This window comes from Hemibagrus wyckioides, linkage group LG26, assembly GCF_019097595.1.
Source record: "Hemibagrus wyckioides isolate EC202008001 linkage group LG26, SWU_Hwy_1.0, whole genome shotgun sequence".
NCBI lineage: Eukaryota > Metazoa > Chordata > Actinopteri > Siluriformes > Bagridae > Hemibagrus > Hemibagrus wyckioides.
In genome coordinates this window covers 12,058,727-12,078,270 of record NC_080735.1, presented here as the reverse complement: position 1 = coordinate 12,078,270, position 19,544 = coordinate 12,058,727, and the positions used below count along the sequence as shown (strand labels likewise).

At 39.9% G+C, this 19,544-nt stretch overlaps 1 protein-coding gene across 2 annotated transcripts in view; it reads right to left on the bottom strand.

The window, feature by feature from the left end:
* Positions 1 to 19,544, bottom strand: part of neurl1aa (neuralized E3 ubiquitin protein ligase 1Aa) — a 91,041-nt gene that overhangs the window by 19,210 nt on the left and 52,287 nt on the right. For both annotated transcript variants that reach the window (XM_058380187.1, XM_058380189.1), the window contains exons 2-3: positions 16,967 to 17,208; positions 13,433 to 13,754 (exon numbers count right to left, since the gene is read on the bottom strand). In XM_058380187.1, the coding sequence (XP_058236170.1) occupies positions 13,433 to 13,754; positions 16,967 to 17,208 (564 nt within the window). The remainder of the gene's footprint in view (positions 1 to 13,432; positions 13,755 to 16,966; positions 17,209 to 19,544) is intronic.

Sequence of the window (19,544 nt, the reverse complement as noted above, 5' to 3'; positions counted from 1 at the left end):
CTTGAAGAAGTCTGGCTACCATCTTCTGATCTTTCTTAAAGCATTTCATCCTGCTTTCAGGATGGTTTTAGTTTTTGTTTGGCTTCTTAGTAAACTGTATAAACTGTTGATTGTGAAAATCGCAGCAGGTTCTGGAAAATTCCAACCAGTCCTCCTAGTACCAACCACCATGTCAAAGCATTAAAGTCCCTGAGATCGCATGTCTGATGTCTTATATTAACTGAAGCTATTACCTGTATCTGCATGAGTTTATGCCTTGCACTGCTACCACATGATTGACTGATTGGATAATTGCAGGAATGAGTATATAACCCATACCATTTTGGTTAAAGCATTTTGGCTTAATATCAGCTTTGAAATGTAATATTTTTCTCATTTGAGCAGCAATAGCCTGTTCAAAGCCTTGCGGTCCGATACCGACTGAGTGCTCCTTTGTAAGAAAAAGGCAAATCGGGTCACGTCTTGGTTCAAGCCACTCACTTTTTCCTTCTGGACAGTGATTGGACAGAAAAAACAAGCCTATTTTCCACGAGTTGATCTTTTAAAAGGGAAAAATATAATAACCTAAAGCTTGCTGGTATATGAAAAGGAGATGCTTGAGTGTGAGTGCTCCTAAAAAAGAGAGTGGGGATAGCCCTCAGGCATGGGCCCTTACATGACTACAGATAGTGCTTATTAAAGCCATTCAGCTTCAAACAGAGAGAGAGAGAGAGAGAGAGAGAGAGAGAGAGAGAGAGAGAGAGAGAGAGAGTAGGAGATACTCTTCTGATAAGTGGACTGAAGTCATTCTCTGGCAAGAGTGCAGAGGGAAAGGCATTTTTAGATTAAGGAAATTAGACTGATGATGATGTTACACAAAGGACGGCTTATAAGAAATGAATTTTTCGAATGAGGCAGCAGCCCACACACATTGCACGTTTCGCACTAAAAACTTTGACAAAAATTTATTCCCCTCTAAAGCTGTATTGTTAAAATATTTTCTGACAACTTTTTCAGTGCAACCTAACTTTAGCTGGATGACTAAGGAATACACCACATCTGAGCATGCTGATCGAGGAGATTAAGAAGGATGGGTTGATGGGTTACTGTTACCACCCTGAACCTGATTATTTTCCAATAACATCTTCTCCTTCTCTTACACCACAGCAATTTGCCAAGGATTACAATTTTTGTTGATTAAGGAATGACATTTTAATCTATTTATAGTGGCATGTGATGTTGCAGAAAGTTCCTGTTATTGCTTTTACTTTTACAGGCATTTCCTCACCAGTTTGTTTTTTCCTTTTTGTCTTTAAGTTAATAAACAACCTGTAAAGAGAAAATATCCTGAACAGAGTGTCTGAGCACTGAACGTTATACTGGAGAAAAAAAATTATGTGGAGAACCAGCCATGCAAGTCCCTTCGAATGAGCTATTACTGTTGAAAACTAACCATCTTCTTCTTCTAACCACTCAGAGGCAAGCATTTATAAAAAAAAATGCTATTATACTATACAACTTCATATATATACTCGTTGTTCGCCAATCTCATCCTTTTTTCATCAGATCTCCACTATACTGTTTATAAGATTCGACTTTTATATAGCACACTCCTCTCATCTGTATTCTTCCCTTTAGCTGTGTGATTAAGGGATCCCAGAGATGACATCATCAGAACTGAGTTGGCACATGAACGCTAGACCAACCAGACCCATTACAGTAAAGCCTTGTTATAAATTGGATTAGACCTCAGTCTGGAGACACCGCCTCGTCCTCCTGGGGACAACTGCAGAGGAGAATCCAATTTGGGCAGAGGATTCAGAGAGAGAGAGAGAGAGAGAGAGATGAAGGAGAAGAAAAGAAGAGGAAAATAAAAGAAAGAGATGACAAAGAGGAAACGGTGTGAAGGACATTATGAGGAAGATTACTACATGTCAGTGCTTTAAGCTGAATAATTAAAATTCTCTTCTTTTTGTGTATGGAGATGTAAAGCTTTTCTTCCTCTGTACCTGGTTTGAATGCTCTTCTTCTCAACCTAGGAACGGATCCAATTTCTCCTAAAGTGTCAGATAGACACGGTTGCTCATATGCAACCATAGCAACCTGAAGGAGATGTACTGCAAACAAGCTCTGGTTATATGAATATTCTGACATATTCTCACTGTAATGAAAGCATCACTGATTGCGCACTTCTGTTGTGCATCGCTTGGTTGTTTTTTTCCCCCAAAATTACTTTTTGTTCTTAAAAATCACTTTCATTGCCTGGAGCTGAACTGGTTTTGGGCGGTTTCATAGTGGAGAAAGACGGATGGAGGGATGGAGCGGAGCGAGGAAAGGAGAGTAGGGTGTCTACAGACGTGTGTGACCAACACCAGCTGCTGCCCCTCTAATTGTCCAGCACCTGCTCAGCCGCCAATCGCTTCCATTCCCTTTGTCCCATTGGCACTTTTCAGGAGAGGGCTGGTGCAGCTGCCAGCTGATTGGCTGAGGCTAGATTCTAATCTCCCTGAAAGAAAGCCTGGACTTCAAACAACCAGAGTGTTTTACTGTTTTCTGAAGCGATAGGAATCCAAGCTTGACCAAAATGCTGCGACTGATGGGGAGCAGCTGCACACACACACAGAAGGCAACCTATTTTTAACGCTTTTCTTCTTTTACAAAACAACAACTCACAGCTTTTTTTTTTAGCCCCAGACCCCCAATCACCTGTTACGGTAAACACAAAAAGCAGGCGGAAAATAAGCAGACGTGGGATTCGATAAACAAAAGAATCTGCCGCTTAAATAATCGCTTGGGCAAAATGCTGTCTCAAAAAAAAAAAATAGCCAAATAAGGCAGTGGTGTGATGAAGCTGCTTCGCTTCGCCATGCTTTCCTAGTTTCAGCTGAATAAGCTGGCCAAGGTCATGACTCTTTTTCACTCACTTGTTATTGCTTTTCAGTTTTCTAACTTTTTTCTCTTTTTCTAAAGCCATCTCAACCTCTCTGTTTTCCATAATCTCTGACGTAAGGATTCGGTGCTTAGTCTGGTTTTATGCTTTTCTCTCAAGACAGCACAGACTTCAGTAGAGGGGATACACAAGAAAGAAGGAGTCAAGGAAAAAAGGCTTATATTGGCGCACCTGAGAGAAAAAAGGAGAAGTGAGGAGGAAAAAAGGTGATCAAATGACAAGCAAGAAATCCAAGCCTGCATGATGCATGCATGGTGGGTGTGTGTATATACGATAGACAGAGACAGCAGACAAAGGTTACTGGAGGTTTATATGGAGAATGTTGGCTGTCTGCCACTCCATCGCTTTTGAAAAGAGCAGCAGCCTTCCAGGCAACACATGGCCACGACAATAAGACCCAACAAATACTCAATAAATCACAAAAGCTCCTTCCTCCTGGGACATAATGCTTTCAATTTCTCTCTCTTTCTCCTCTCTCTCTCTTTTACTGTTAGTCCCTGAAGCCACCTTCCTGAGGTCAGCTCTGAACACCGGCCTGGCCAGAGCAGCGTTCTCCATAAGACGCTAATCAAATGGGTGCAACTCTGGAATAATGTACTAATCATAAAATGCAATAAAATAAATCCTTAGTAGTTTCATACTCAGTTCCTGACTTCATGCTTGCTGTTTTTTCGGACATTTATTGGACTGACGCATAAATCTGACTCTCATCTGGAGGAAAACTTGGAAAAATCCTATATAAAGTTCTTGAAGGGTTCCACCTTAGGAACAGGCTAAACAACTATCTGGGTTTTATTTATTTATTTTTCTATGAGTGATCTGGATCATTCATTACATACTGAATCTAAAACCTGTTTGAAGCAGCCAAAAAAGGCCAATATAGAACCCTAGAACTGGGAATTTCAGTGTCCAAGAGAGTTCCAAGTAGATCTCTAGCTTCTTATTAGACTGAGGAATAACTTCAAACCTAGGGCTCCACTTTTGGGAAAATAGAATGGTTCACCGAGGGTTCTTTGGATAGTTAAGCATTCTTCCTAAAGAGATTTTCTTTGGAACCCACTCTGATAGGATTAAGGAAAGTTCTACATAGAATCATTATGTTTTCCGTCAAAGGAACAAGCCAAGTAGATATCAACGTTGCTTTGATCTAGCGATCTGAAGCAAAAAATTCAAAGCTGGGCTCCAATTTTAGAAAGAAAGAAAAAAAAAACAGGTTCATCGAAAGGTTCTTTGGATAATTCTACATTCTTCCCAATGAGATCCTGGTTGGAAGTCTTCTAATAGGATTGGAATATTTTGACACAGAACCTTCTGAAAGCAGAAGAACGTTTTTATGGTGCTAGATGTTTTTAAAATTGCACTTTATTTAATTTAATGTTTACTTCTAGGAGCAGCTCACGTTCAACAAAAGTGTTCCAATAAGAAAGCCTGAACTACTCTAATAACTTTCTAAAACCATTTTTTTTCCTTCATGGAAGAATTATTGGTTTGTATGTTAATACAGTGACATTGAAATGACAAGCCTCTCTCTGTTCCTGCCTTCGCACATCCGACATGGATGTTTATCTGATGTTCTATAAACTGCTGTTTGTCTTGGCCCTTTAACGAGTGCTGAAGTGCTTTTCTCCATATATCCCAGAGAGCCACACCTTATCTCAGCTGCAGAGTTCCATGTTTGGCCACCCAGAAGACTTGGCATGGCTCGAAAGGGAGGAAAACGAAGATCTAAGTTTGGGAGAGCAAACTGGAACGACACATAAAGACAGGAAAAGCGCTGTGTTCTGATTTAGAACAGGTCACGCCATTTCTTCCCGCCACCTTGAAAGCTCTTCATAGAATTTCCTGTCAACGCGTGAGGCTCGTGCAGGAAATACAATCAACCTTACTGACACTTGGTCCACTTTTTCCTTCTTTTTCTCTGAAGACACAATGAAGATCCGAGGAAGAAATTTTGCCCAGCTGAGTTACAACATCACGTAGCATCTGCTGTTCTCATTAAATTCTCCAGCCCTGGAGCAGCCTGTCTTCTAAACAAATACAGCTAGCAATGTTTCTGCTTTTAACAGGAGTAGGGAGACTGCAGTTCCCCACTGTGATGCTAACTCCGCTTCAATTTAAAGACTTTTCAAAAAAAAAAAAAAAATCTATCAACCTCGAACAAACCTTCCTCAGCTATCTAATTCTTGTGTGTCCATAAAATTCTTCAAGAAATCATGAAATCAATGTTACTGAAAATCGTTATGATAAAAGTGTATTGACCTGGTGTCAAAGAATTCCATTTCTCTTTTTATTATTTGGTGAGTAGAAAGCAGGATTTAAAATTAGGATTGAAATACTTTAATGGTGATATGGTAAAGGGGGGTAAAATGTAGAATTGAACCAATTACTTCTTGTGTTTTAGCATAGCACCTTTTAAGCTAATAAATGCGTTTAACCGCATTTGCAAATGTATCCACAAAAATCAGACATTTTTACGTCTAAGATATTTAACGTCAGTCAACTGCTCAACAGCGTGTATGCAAAATGCCTTTTTTTGTGTTACTCATTGCCCCATTATTTGTCATACTGACATATTAATGAGAGCTTTGTTGAATTACTGTAATTTGGCAAGGCCAGTTCATTTGTAAATCCTACACTGCTGCTTCATTAAGTGGCATGTAGCCCAGGAGTTACACACCACACCAGCCTGTATAATAGGGCCTCCTCATGACCAAAAGGAGACATTATATCTATATATCTCTATATATAACTGTACAGTTGTATCCAAATATATAGGAACACAGATCTAAGCATAGCTGAAATTCCATAACAGGGAATTCACATCAAGTGTGTGATAAAAGTACAGAGTGTCAGAAACCAATAATAGTAAAACTACATATACTTTTGTTTATTACTTACAAAATACACCGATCAGGCATAACATTATGAGCAGTGACAGGTGAAGTGAATAACACTGATGATCTCCTCATCATGGCACCTGTTAGTGGGTGGGATATATTAGGCAGCAAGTGAACATTTTGTCCTCAAAGTTGATGTGTTAGAAGCAGGAAAAATGGACAAGTGTAAGGATTTGAGTGAGTTTGACATGGGCCAAATTGTGATGGCTAGAAGACTGGATCAGAGCATCTCCAAAACTGCAGCTCTTGTTAACGATCTGCAGTGGGCAGTATCTATCAAACGGGGCCCAAGGAAGGAAGAGTGGTGAACCAGCGACAGGGTCATGGATGGCCGGCCACGCCAGCAGAGACAGTGTCAAGCTTTGGACAATGTTCTGCTGGGAAACCGTGGGTCCTGCCATCCATGTGGATGTTGCAGACCATGTACCCCCTTTCATGGAAATGGAATTCCCTGATGGCTGTGGCCTCTTCCAGCAGGATAATGCGTCGTCCCACAAAGCAAAAATGGTTCAGGAATGGTTTGATGAGCACAACAATGAGTTTGAGGTGTTGACTTGGCCTCCAAATTCCCCAGATCTCAATCCAATCGAGCATCTGTGGGATATGCTGGACAAACAAGTCCAATTCATGGAGGCCCCACCTCATAACTTACAGGACTTAAAGGATCTGCTGCTAACATCTTAGTGCCAGATACCACAGAACACGTTCAGGGATCTGGGTGGAGTCCATGCCTCAATGGGTCAGTGCTGTTTTGGCAGCAAAAGGGGGACCAACACAATATCAAGCAGGTGGTCATAATTTTATGCCTGATCATGTTCCCCCTATAGGATTTCATGCTTTTGTGGACATGGCTAAGCTCTACATACTTACTCTCCATATTCCTATTGGTCCGTGAATTTTCCGACACTCACTATTCATTCTATGAAATGTATTTTCTTTTAAAAATTTGACAAAAGAAATCAGCTCCTAGTCTCTGTGTAATTTCTTCGCTAATACCCTATAATTCACTCCTCATCTTAATAAGCATTCTGTCGGGTTAGTATTTACTGGTGTCTTCAGATAGGTGTCAAATTTAGCCCAATCTCCCACACTATTTAGGTGCATTATTCAGCAAGCATTCATGGCTACTTATTTCTGTGTATTTATTGAGCTTCCAAATAATCCCAGTTCTCTATTGTGGTCTAGATAAAAGTCCAGGGATTTGTCAGGCAAGTCCAACCAGGTCGTCAGATTTTTCCAGATTATATGCATTAGCTTGTGCACAATGCACAAAAGGCAACCTCAGGGTCTGATTAATAACTGATGATCTGGTTACAGCCAACCAGGTGCAAGAAAACTGGTGATTTGTATTTGTATAGAGAACTTTTGTTAATAAGATAACGATAAAGGATATGAAATCACAGGTATAAAATATGAATGCTTTCTGTAACAGCTACAGTCTAGAGTTCACTTCACTTTGAACAATCTTAAAAAAACAAAAAACTGGACCAACCACTGAGCGTGAAATCTAATTTGGAGAACGGTCTTGATTTGGGTTTCTGTGACTCATCACCTCCTTCGCTAGGACACAATAAAGAGAAAGATTTAGCCACTGTGCTAGCTTCCAGCATTTAAACATGCCATAAAACATATTTGGAGCAGTGTTACGGTAACTGAAATAAAGGAAATAATAAGGCCAAGGTAAACATGTTTAATTAGTTGGATTTGTGGATTTTGTTTTTTACTGTAAGCTAACTAACCTGCTGGCGTGTTCCGCTAAAAGGCATGGTACATGCTCAGCTTCATCCATCATGCTTTCAACACGTTCTTTTGGGCCAAAACATTCAATTTTCCTGACTTACAGTCCCTCACATTACCATCATACACCACTGGGGAATGCATACAGCAATCACGAGTCATTTTGTCTAGGAAAATACACAGAACTACGAGGGGGAAAAAAAAAGAATGGAGGAATTGAAGCTGCCAATACTGCTGTTATAATAAGCACAGAAAATCCAACAAAATCTGTTTAATAGTATCGTTATCGAGTATCGAGTCTATAAAACATGCCTCTGTCCTAAACATATTAACGTTATATTTAAAGCTATGACTATACACTTTCTAATACAACTATGTTTTTACTTTTCTGTAGCTTTAAATTATAGCCAAGCGCCAAGCACAATTACCATGGAGGTACTTTTCAGGCAAAATAAGTTCCATCAGAGTGAAATTCAGAGTTTATCCATTACTTTTTCTGATTGTACTTCAGACTGCCAAGTTCAACATTTCAAACTAATGGACCTTGAATGTAACACTCTTGTCTACACCTTCACAGAAAACAATATTTTACCAACAGTACAGATGATCGGAATGAATAATTATGGCAGTGCGTGCAGCGTGACCTGGAGGAATCTGAAATCAGCACTTATTGTATAGGTCCACAGTAATAAGTCTACTGTGTCCTAAAATTAACCAATTGATCTACATATTAAACAAAATACAAACATTATGGAAAGAAATATTAAAATACTATAGTATGGACATGACTGCTCAAATCAGCATGCATTTTTATTTCAGATGCATCCTTTAAAGCCAGGAACATTTGCTGTCATGGTTTGGGTGCATTTGTTGCCCTAGGGGAAAGTCACCGCAAATGAATAGTACAGTTACTCTGACCGATTACCTTTGTCCTACGATGAAAAAAAATTCTATCCTGACGGGATTGGGGCTTTCCAGGATGACATGCCCCCCATCCATAGGGCATGAGAAAAATGGCACAAGTCATTTGCTATGGCCTTTACAGTCTGAATACTTATATAGACTGTGACAATGTAAAGGAACAAGCAATATACAGTAAGGGATAAGGGATCAGGCCAACATGAGCTGCCAGAACAGCTTCAATCACGGCACAGACTGTACAAGCCTCTGTTTACATATATTTAATTTAATTATTGTCTGGTATTTTGTTTAATTGTATTATTATATTATGTCTTTCTTATGAGTTGTTATTTTGTGCTTGTGCAGAACTTTGGTGCCATGTTTACAACATGACTGCTTGATGGACTAATGGATTGATTGATTGATTGATTGATTGATTGATTGATTGATTGATTGATTATATACACAGGCTCACCAAAACTGGACACTCAACATCATGTTTTATCATTTTATACTGTCCAGCGTCAGAGTATCTGTGCCCATTGTAAGTTCCTGTTCAAACCTGATGTGCTCTTCAGCATACTGTAGCTCATCTGCCATAAGGTTCAGTATGTTGTAGGTTCTGGAGATGCTTATCATCTCACCTCGGCTGTAAAGAGTTGCTATGTGAGACTGTTGCCTCGCTGTGAGCTTGAACCAGCCTTCTTTTATCAACAAGGCATTTCCACATGCAAAACTGCCTGTCAGTGAATGTTTTATGGGGGTTTTTGCACCGTTCTGAATAAAGTCTAAAGCTGGACATGCATGACAATCCCAGAAGTTTTAGGAATAATCAAACAAGCCCTTTGGCCACCAACAACCCTGCCACATTCACAGAGAGCACATTTTTAAGACTGCAAATTGAACAATAGCCTGAGAATGTGGAGGAATTATTTCACACCAATAAATAAATCTTAGTTTGTAACCATGCACTATTGCCCAGTGCTGAGTATACTACATACCTAAAAGAGTGAGAGTTAACTCAACCCTGGAAGAGTTAATTCAACCTTTGTGAATCCACTGTGTAATACTTATTCTCTTCTTATTATGACTTGTTATTAAGGCTATAAATGGTGGAGGGATGAAGTGACGGTGAGGAGAATGACTGCGCAAATGAAGGTGCTAGCAATAGCACTTTTCTTGGTAATGCTTCACTGATACTGTCTTGTAGCGCATTAAGGCAAGAAAGGTAATGTAATGTAAATCAGTTTCACTTATTGCATATCTCCATAGCTTTGGTCAGGCAAAAGTATTCCCCCTTTGCACTTTTCCATATTATAACCTGGAACTAAAATGGACTTAACATGGAATGATATGTCATTAATCTACAAAAACTATAAAAGCATCCTTTTTTCTGTTCTGCTTGTATTACACAGGGTCACAAGAAACCTGAAGCATATACCAGGGGATTTGGAGAATAAGGCAGGGGACACACTGGACAGGGTGCCAACCCATTACAGGACACAATCACACACATACTCACACCTATTCACACTCTATGGACAATTTAGAGATGCCAATCAGCCTAAAACGCATATGTCTGGACTTGGGGAGAAAACCAGAGTATGTGGAGGAAGGGGTCTCAATCTCCAATCCAGGAGGAATGAGGCAAACAGGCTAAGCCACTGTGCTCCCAAACTAGCCACTTACATGGAGGAAAATTCAATAAGGGTCTGTTAATTTTGTTAAACTAAGCTTTAGATGGAATAATGAATGACACAACGAGCCAATCATACTACTATAAGAAGACGAAGTTGCAGCTCTAATCTTTACTTTGGTGCCTTAGTCAAAGATGAGAAGAGAAGAGAATAACGAAAGGTGGCGTGAGTGTATTTAACTGCACTTTGTTGGCACACAGACTGAATAAACTTTCTGAATAAACTGAAACATCAACGTGTCAACCATTATAGCTCGCTGAACCAGTCCTGAATTGTGTGCATTATATTAAAGGCCTGTTTCTTGCAGTAAAAGAGACACTGCAGACACACACACACAGCTTATTCAGGTGAATGCACAGCCTCTTCTGAGGAAAGCATGTATTTATGTCTGTGTGCGTAGGCGTATTTTTGAGCGTCTCAAATCCACTGGTGCGTGCGTTGGGGGGGGTTTTGCCATGAACATGCCTCCAGCACAAAAATATTGATTCTTCTGATAAGAGCTCTTGAGTCCGAAAGCAAAAGTTCAAAACAGAACATAAGGAATTATAGATATCGAAATCTAACAACATACAGGTTGTAAGCACTGCACCTTTGTACCGTCTTTCAGGCATCAATAAGTCTAAAAATCTTAGAAACAGACAACAAAACACAAACAACCTTTTGGAATAATAACTCTAAAGTTATATATATGTCTAGTGGCCTGGAAAATCCCTGGTTTACCTGAATTATTTTCACATTATTTAGCACTAACATTCTGTCGAATTTTTTAAGCATCAAAATCATCTGCATCCAGCTGAAAAAAAATCTCCAAAATAACTCCAGCCAGGATGAATATCTCAGGCCACATCAGTGCACTTGAATCTGTCGCTGGAAATACTAAAAGCCTGAAGTCTCCTTCTATTGATAACTCCATCCCTTTCGCTCCCGGCTATGCAGACTCAGCTTTCATCTCTGGCATTAAGGGCTCTTAGGGCAGGGTTTGATGGCTCGCGTGTCTGTTCAGACACATGATAATGAAAGAGAAAGACGTGTAATGCTTTGGTGAACAGAGCGGCACACATACGCATGCTGTTGAAAAAAATGAGCCTTAAGTCAGGGCCAAATATCGGAACGTGGACGAGAGATAAAGATGCACATAGGCACACAACGCTACCACCACCACCACCACCAACAACAACAACAACAACAAAACATACCACATATTCGGCAGACAGTGAGGTTGTGGTCAATTGGCACAATCCACAATTTGGATAGATGCCACTATCTCTAGAGCATGTGACTTGCTTCTATAAATGTACCTCAGGGATGACAGCATTAAGGACGTTTATTGTGAGTGTGTGTGTGTGTAGGCTTTGACACACACCAGTACATCAAAGCCTTGCCTATGGTATGCCCTGCTAAGTTTCCCTGTGCGTGCCAGAGTGAGTGCGATTACACACCCCAGCTCAGTCACTCTTAACACTGCGACCTGATCCTGAAAACACACAGAACACGCTCGAGTACGACAAAATAGCCATCATTATAGCCAGCATAAAACTTCTGAGCTTCGGGCAAATTTGCGTCATTCTTAAATCTCACATGAGTCACAAAGTTGTGCCTGTATGTTCGTAATAATTTCTCCACTTTTCCATGCTTCCTTCTAGTCATAAAAAATTATTAGTAGCGTCCAAAAATTATGTATTAGTTGACTTGTGTAGATACCGGAAATATATTATATAACTGTGAGCATGTCTGTAAGTGTCACTTGTCATAACGGTGTGACTCAGGTGTCAATAAGACAGTAGCTTCAGTCACTTAGTCCAGTAAACTATGTATCTAACGGTATGTTTAATAAAGGGACATCCCAAAAGCAGATGTGTTCCTTAGCACTGCTTTTGGGAGGAAAAAAAAAAAAGCACCGCCATCTGTGTTTTCTTTTTTTTGGGCCAGACCATAATTTTCAAAGTTAAACGTCTAAATTTTCATAAAAGTGCCGGATCATGTCATGCACATTTTTTCCTACCCCAACAATCAGGTGGCGAGTTGGAGGGCAACGAGAAAAACAAACACTGAGAACAAAGTGCTGGTCAAAAAGTGCTTGTCTTTTGATTTATGACATGGTGAATAAAAAAAATAATTCTTTGCTATTATTCCAGTATTGCAATACAAGTAAAAAAGAAAAGAACGACTTTTAGGGACTTTCATCCGTTCATGATTTCCCTCTTTAGCTGTAGCTGCATGGAGTCAAGTTGCACAAGCAGCTCAGCTTCCTTTCGATGTCCTGCTTTTAGCTAAAGTCACAGAGTAAACAAACGCCGAATTTAAACTTCCAGAAAATCTTTATTACTTGTAAGAGTAAATATAATCTAGATAGTTAGCTAGATAAGCTAATTAAGTTGACTAGGTGGAGCATTGTTTGGTTGATCTGTGGATTAACAACTTGTAATCGTAGTGGCCTGTGGTTCTGATTCCATTCAGATAAATAAACTGTATACAGCTGAGTATGATTAAATACAAGAATTTTGTTAAAAACTAATAAGCACTCACTGGTGCTTTTCTCAGAAGCTGTTTTTCACAATGATTAATGATCATTAGTCCGAATATGACCTTATTAATTATTATCTGAAAATAGAAAGCCACTATTACTGATTACTTTGTATACTGTACTATTATTTAAAACATAATACTACGAGGCGCTTGAAATTGAAAGATCTGTGGCTTGGAGCATGGTTGTGAGTTCATATCCCAGTGGAACTGGTCTCCTAAATCCCATCTAAATGAGGTGGTTTGGGAAAACCCTGGGATAATAATTCAGGCTTTCCGGAATTATTATTACATTACTTAGCACAAAAATTCTGTAGATTTTTTTTTTCCAGTTCCAGCAGAAAAAAAGTGTAACTCAAGCCTAAGTCATATTAATGTACTTTCTCTCTCTCATTCTAATATACTCTCTCTCTCAAGCTCTCTAATATATACATTGCGTTGATATTATTTAAACCATAATATTACATGTCTCACTTGATTTGTGAGGATCTGTGGCCTGGACCATAGTTGTGAGTTCAAATCTCAGTTGAGCTGATCTCCTTAATCCCAGAGCTGCTTGATAAAACCAGTACCACTGTAATGTCTGTCTCCTGTACCACTGTAATGTCCTACCCTGGCTGTCTGACCCTGTGCTCTATCTCTGTCTTTCCTTTTATGTGGGTGAGAAGCAACAATCTGATGTGCAAAAGACTGTGTCTAGGCATGAGGCGAGCCTGTAGTGAACACCTACAGTTCGGTGTGTGACTCACCGAGTAGCTGGACTCCTCGAGTCAGGCCGTAGACATCGATGAGCGCCCACAGGGTTTCGGTGGTGCGCACGCCGCTGAAGAACAGCATGGGACTGGAGCCGTTGACGCTGTAGAAGACGCGGCCCTTTTTGTCCACCCAGAAGGCGACGAGGTTGCCTTCATTGGCTAGCTCCTCGGGGAGAGCCTTGGCCCAGAAGCCGTTCTGAGACACCAGGTCTGGGCAGGCGTACTTGGGCAGGCTTTCGGGGTTGATGCGTGATGGGTCTTTGGAGGTGAAGCCCAAGCGCAGAGCACCGCTCCAGCAACACTGCTTCTTTGTGATCTGGACAACATTAGAATGTAGTTAAATTTTGCGATTGGAGAGACGCATTTAGAGACTTTCATGAGACAAAATGTCATATAGCAGGAAGCTAATACATTTTAATCGGTTATTGAACAAAACAGAACAAAAATGCTGAGGTCAGTGTTCTTTCACAGTTTTTTACAAAAGCCCTGCACCTCCAGTATGCCTTTATTTACCGTATGATATTATAGTTGCTTTTGTGAAATTATAAGTCTTTTGTAATTGTTTTACAAAAATGAACTAGTGGAACCAATTTATGCACATTTATTTTTAGATCACTGGTAGCTTAAGTGGTTAAGGCACTGGGCTGTTGCTTGGAAGATTGGGGTTCAAGCCTCACCACTGCCAAGCTGCCACCATCGGGCCCTTGATCAAGGCCCCCAACCCTCCAAGTATAGGAAATGCGAAGAAAGAATCTCACTGCGTAGTAATGTATACCGCGATGTAGTAGACGCTACTGAACTTAAAACAAGCACCACTGATCACCTACATCTTTTTTTTTTGCTGTTTCAGCGTTTTTCTACTGCTTTTTATTCATTACAATTACTGTGTACTGGTCAGTATTGCACTGTCCCTTTTTTATTATACTATTATACTGTACTGTCTTGCACTGTTTGTACACATGCATTATATATAGTATTGTGTAATGAACTGAGTACTGTGTTGTCTCTTGTAGTTCTGTGTTTTATGTAGCCCCGGGGTCCTAGAGGAACGTTTTTTCAAAAACAGTCGATGACAAAATCAGTTATCGAAAGACTTAGACAGAAAACTGTCTAACTTATTGGACCAGAGGTGTGCGATGTGTCGTACAATAAAAATAATAACTGCAGGCATTGTGAGTTTATGGCACTAGTCAAATATGCTGACATGAAAAACATAACCACTTTGAATTTAATTTATAGCCATAAATGACTGTTCAGGCAGGTCAAGTGCTGCAACAATTTAAATGTAGCATGCCGTAGCGTATCCTTTCGTTGTGTTGCGTTGACTCAAACTGCTAACATAACGCTCATAATGAATCAAAAGAATAAGGGATCACTCAGCGTTATGGATATACGCGCCAGTCTGTCAGTCACTAGCTGTAATTCGACACAAGCTGCATTAGTGTTTTTGGATAAAGCATTCCTTTAAAGGGAATTCTAAAAGGGAGTTTGGGGGCCTGGTGTAAGGGAGAAGTATGCTGTGTTTGGAGTAGAAGGGGTCTGTTTTATTTGACTTACAGTAACCACTGCCTCGGCTGAGGGGATAAATACTACAAACATGTCAAGAACATGGTGACTTACACCACAGTGACCTGGGCTTTTGGAGAATCTCTGCATTTTTAACTGCAGCAGTGTATCCGTTTCTGTGTGTGTGTGAGAGAGAGTATGTGTTTTGCTATGGAAGAGAATGAACTGTGTGTGAGTTGGGTGGTGGGGAGGTTCATGTCTGTGTTTGAGCATTAACTGGTTGAGCCGGATTAAGTGTCAGACTAACGGTTTTGGCAAAGGCTCCAGTGTTTATCTCTGTCTCTCTCTCTTTCTCTCTCTCTCTCTCTTTCTTTCTCTCTCTTTCTCTTGACTTGCTGGCACCTGATGTGGAAACTAGGCATGACAGAAGAATAAAGCAAAACGAAGAAAAATGGACTGATGGGATTTACCTGCAAAGCTCATTAAAGCCTCTGTGTGTGTGTGTGTGTGTGTGTATATGTGTGTTTGTGTGTGTTACTGTATGTGTGTACTGTGTGCTGATGTAGCTGATTAGGTGTGAGGCCACACGTCTAAGTAGGCGAGACATCGTTTGTGAAAAGACAACGTTCCAGAGAGAGTGATATCAGAACAGTGAAATCAGAAGGAATTAACAGTGTTGAAAAATGTTCTCTGTCCATCTGTTTATATAAATCCTCCCTAGGCAAAATAAATAAATAAATAAAAATACCTGGACAGCACCATCCCACATTAATTTCATGTTCTATGAAACTAAAGCTACTATTAAATCTGTCAGCTTTATTAATTTTTTTCCTCTAATAGCCTCCCATTATTAATCAGTTCAGTTCATTTTACAAATTGAGTCCTTATTTTCTCAAAATGAAACGGTCTGATGCGAAATTATTTGCCCTATTTAAAAGCACCAAATTTCAGAAAGCACCGATATTCATGAGCCTACAATGTTTTACTGCATGTGGACAAACGCCAGAGCTCGTCAAATGGTTGATTGTCATTTGGATGCAGACCCAGAAAAGTATTTCAGTGAACTGAATAAGGTAAATAAACACTGCTAGTGTATGAATAAAACATGGCCTGTCATCAATTCTTCATTTTATTTACTCACTCGCATCTGATTATTAACCTAACAAAAGGATGCTCATATTTTTAAATTAACGACGAAAACTGATGACTGCAGGCATACAGATGGAAAATTTGTGTTTGTTCTTCGTGTCTTATCTGTTCAGACTCCTTTTCCTTCAAGACTAATAAAGTTCTATCTTATCTTAGTCAAAAGTGACGTGATGCATGAAAACTATGAAAAAACTATCACTTGGATCTGTTTTATTATTGCCAAAAAAATAAGCCCATGTGACCACACAGGCATGTCAGTCACATATTTAAGCTTTGTGTGTAGAAATTGTATGTATCTTGACTTGCACAGATATAGATGTGCATGTAGCTACACTATGTGCTGGTTTCACATTAACCACTGAAGGTATAAACCATAGTCATCCTTTTATGAATTCTGACGAATAAATGATTTGTTCTGATTTATCTACATTAAAGTTTCTTCTTGCTGATATTCAGAAAGAAGCTAGAGCTGTACAATGATAATAAAGGCTTTCTCTTCACTTCTCTTCTCTCCTCTCCTCTCCTCTCCTCTCCTCTCCTCTCCTCCCCTTCCCTTGGCTACTCAGTACCAGCATAAAAATCCCAAACTAAAAGTAGTGTATACAGCTAGATATAAGGTATAACATAAAGGTACTGTAGCTCCTTTTGTATCCTCACCATTTAATATTTGCAAGTCTGATATGTTCAACACTCCTGTCCTGAGACCTCCTGATCACTTCTTCTGCTCAAAGTCTGTTGTAGTGCTTTTGACATCATATGAAATATTTTCTCTCATCAAGTTATATAGCGTTGGGACACTCTGTTTCTCTCGATGGCGTCATAACTACTACTCACAGGCTTAACTGAGCTAACAAGTTCTTCCTGAGTTCTCACCTTGAGGCGGACCTGTTCGTACAGGGCGATGGGTCTGTTGCTGAAGGTGATCGCGTTGCAAAAGCTGGCCTGTCTTTTGACTGTCCTCTGAGCCATGTCCATGACGATCTGTGAGCCCTTGGCACTGGGGTGGAAGAGCAGCGGGCTGACGGGAATGCCCACGCATGGCTGTAGGGGCAAGCAGCGCTTCGGCTTCTGGTGGCATCGGTGAGCGGACGGAGGGAACGGGCCACCTAGAGAATCTGACATGGCAACAATGAGAAAAACAATGAAAGATAAGAGAGTGCATTTAGATATCAGATATTGCATACACTTTCAAAAAAAAAAGAGGGACAGGTACATTTTTGTTACCTGATATACAAATAATATAAATGTCCCTTCAAATGAGCTTGAAAAGTAGACTGCCTTCAATTTACCACACACTCACAAGCATTTTTTCTAAGAGTGTATACATGGGTGTGTGTTCTTTTAAAATGAAAAGCATCAATGTTGAAAACAAATTGCTTTGGCAGTATTATATAAGAAGCAGACACACAAATAAGAACAAGAGAAAGGCAATATGATAAATAGAAAATACCGTAGGCTTGTATTTGTATTCTAATCTGTCGGTATGACTTTTTATCATGGAAGGCATTCGTCATGCCAGGTTTACTAAAATCATAAAATCTCAATATAGCCTCTGCAAAAAACAGGCCTTTATATTCCGAAAAAAAGAAACACGCTTCAGTATTCATTTCAGTAAACATCCCTCAATTTGAGAAGCGCTCGACTGTAAGAGAAAGCTATTCATTTTCATCAGCTTTTGAAGTGAGAGAACAAACCGCACCAGTGGGCCCCTTTTTTCATTTCTCACATCCTGTTCATGTATTAAAACAGAATCCGCATCTTTGTTCTCTCCTTCTGATTCATCGTGGTGTCGTGTTGACATTATCGCTGTGCTCCACTGGGTTTCTGCAGGCTCTGCTGTTATGACCTCTGAACCGTTAAATGCTCGGTTGCTGTGGTAGTACTTCCTGGTCACCGCTGATAAGGTGACACTGTCTCTAGACGATAGATTGTCAGGTCAATAAACGTGGGTCCTCTTTTGTCTCAGACACGTGAGCACAGATGTTCTGTTTAAACATTACACAGACATCCGTTTCTCTGGGAGTTGTACTGTTTATGTGCGATAAGTTGGTGTGGAGCCTAAGTAAAAGAGTGGGTGTCCACGACTGACTCTGACTCGGTGTATGAGTGAGGTGTTTGTCAGTGCAGGAGTGCTTGGGTGTGTATATACGGTGTGTCTTTTTGAGGACGATCGTTGCGGTCAGAACAGGATGAAATGAATGCATTAGCAAGCATGAGAGCCGCAGCTGTTGGGGAGAAAATAGAGGTTAAATGGGAGCTCATGTTCCTTAGCAACTCGTCACTGACTACAACACACCCTATTCAGCTGAGCTGAGACTGCTGGTGCTGATTTCCTTACGAACGTTATTGCTTATGACTCGAAGGGGAAAATGGTTTCTATTCGAAAAAAGTCTGTTTAATGAAGCGGAGGTCGAATCCAAATGTGAAATGGATTTTGATCTCAATATTGCTTTCAGTGAAGGTAAAACAGTAAAGTGGCATTTATTATATTAACTAATTATATTAAATGGGTTTTCTTTGTGTGAGTGTGTATGTGTGTGTGTAAGCAAGTATATTTTCAAGTAATTCCTTCTGCTGCAGTGAGAGAGGTTTTTATTTTCAGCCAGACTCGAATTGGATTAATTATTACTTGCTTGGATTTTAGTCTTATCTGAATTCATCTTGTCAGTAATTCTTTATGGACTGTGCATTTACATAGCTGGGAAGATGAATCCTTCTATAAAACAAACGGTAGACACACCTTCAGGTACTGTAATATACACTCACTGATTACTGTATTATTCCCATTAACCCTGTTACACCTGCATTTTTTTCTGTGATGGTCCAATCTGTCAATCAAGTGGTTGCTTCACACCAAATAATTAGCATTAATCTTAGTGAATGCTTGCTGGTGCTAGATGGCAATGGGGCTTCCAAAACTGCAGATTTCATGGGATTGTCATGCACAACAGTCTTTAAAGTTTATGCAAAATGCTGGCAAAATTAACTTTAAAAAAAGTGAGTGGAAGCTGTGCAGGCAGAAGCAAGAGGTCAGAGGAGGATGGCTACAGTAGGCTACAGTAACTCAAATAGCCACTCTTTACATCCATGGTGGACAGAAAAGCATCTCAGAATGCACACCATGTGCATCAAATCTTGTAGTGGATTGTCTTTACGAGCAGAAGAGCACATCAGGTTCCATTCCTGTTAACCAAGCACAGGAATCTGAGGCTACAGTGGGCACAGACTCACCAGCATTGCCTGGTCTGATGTATAAAGATTGTAATATATCCAGCAGGAAAAGAGGTTTTATGCACTTGCCTGAGCTTAAAAACTCTTTTCTGCTGTCTGTCACTAAAGCCAGTTATTATCTGAGATTCAACCGACAAATTATGACACCTTTCTAGCCATTAACTTATACTCGGTTCTTATAACCTTTAAAAGGTTAAAGAATTTAGCATGCACTGCATTT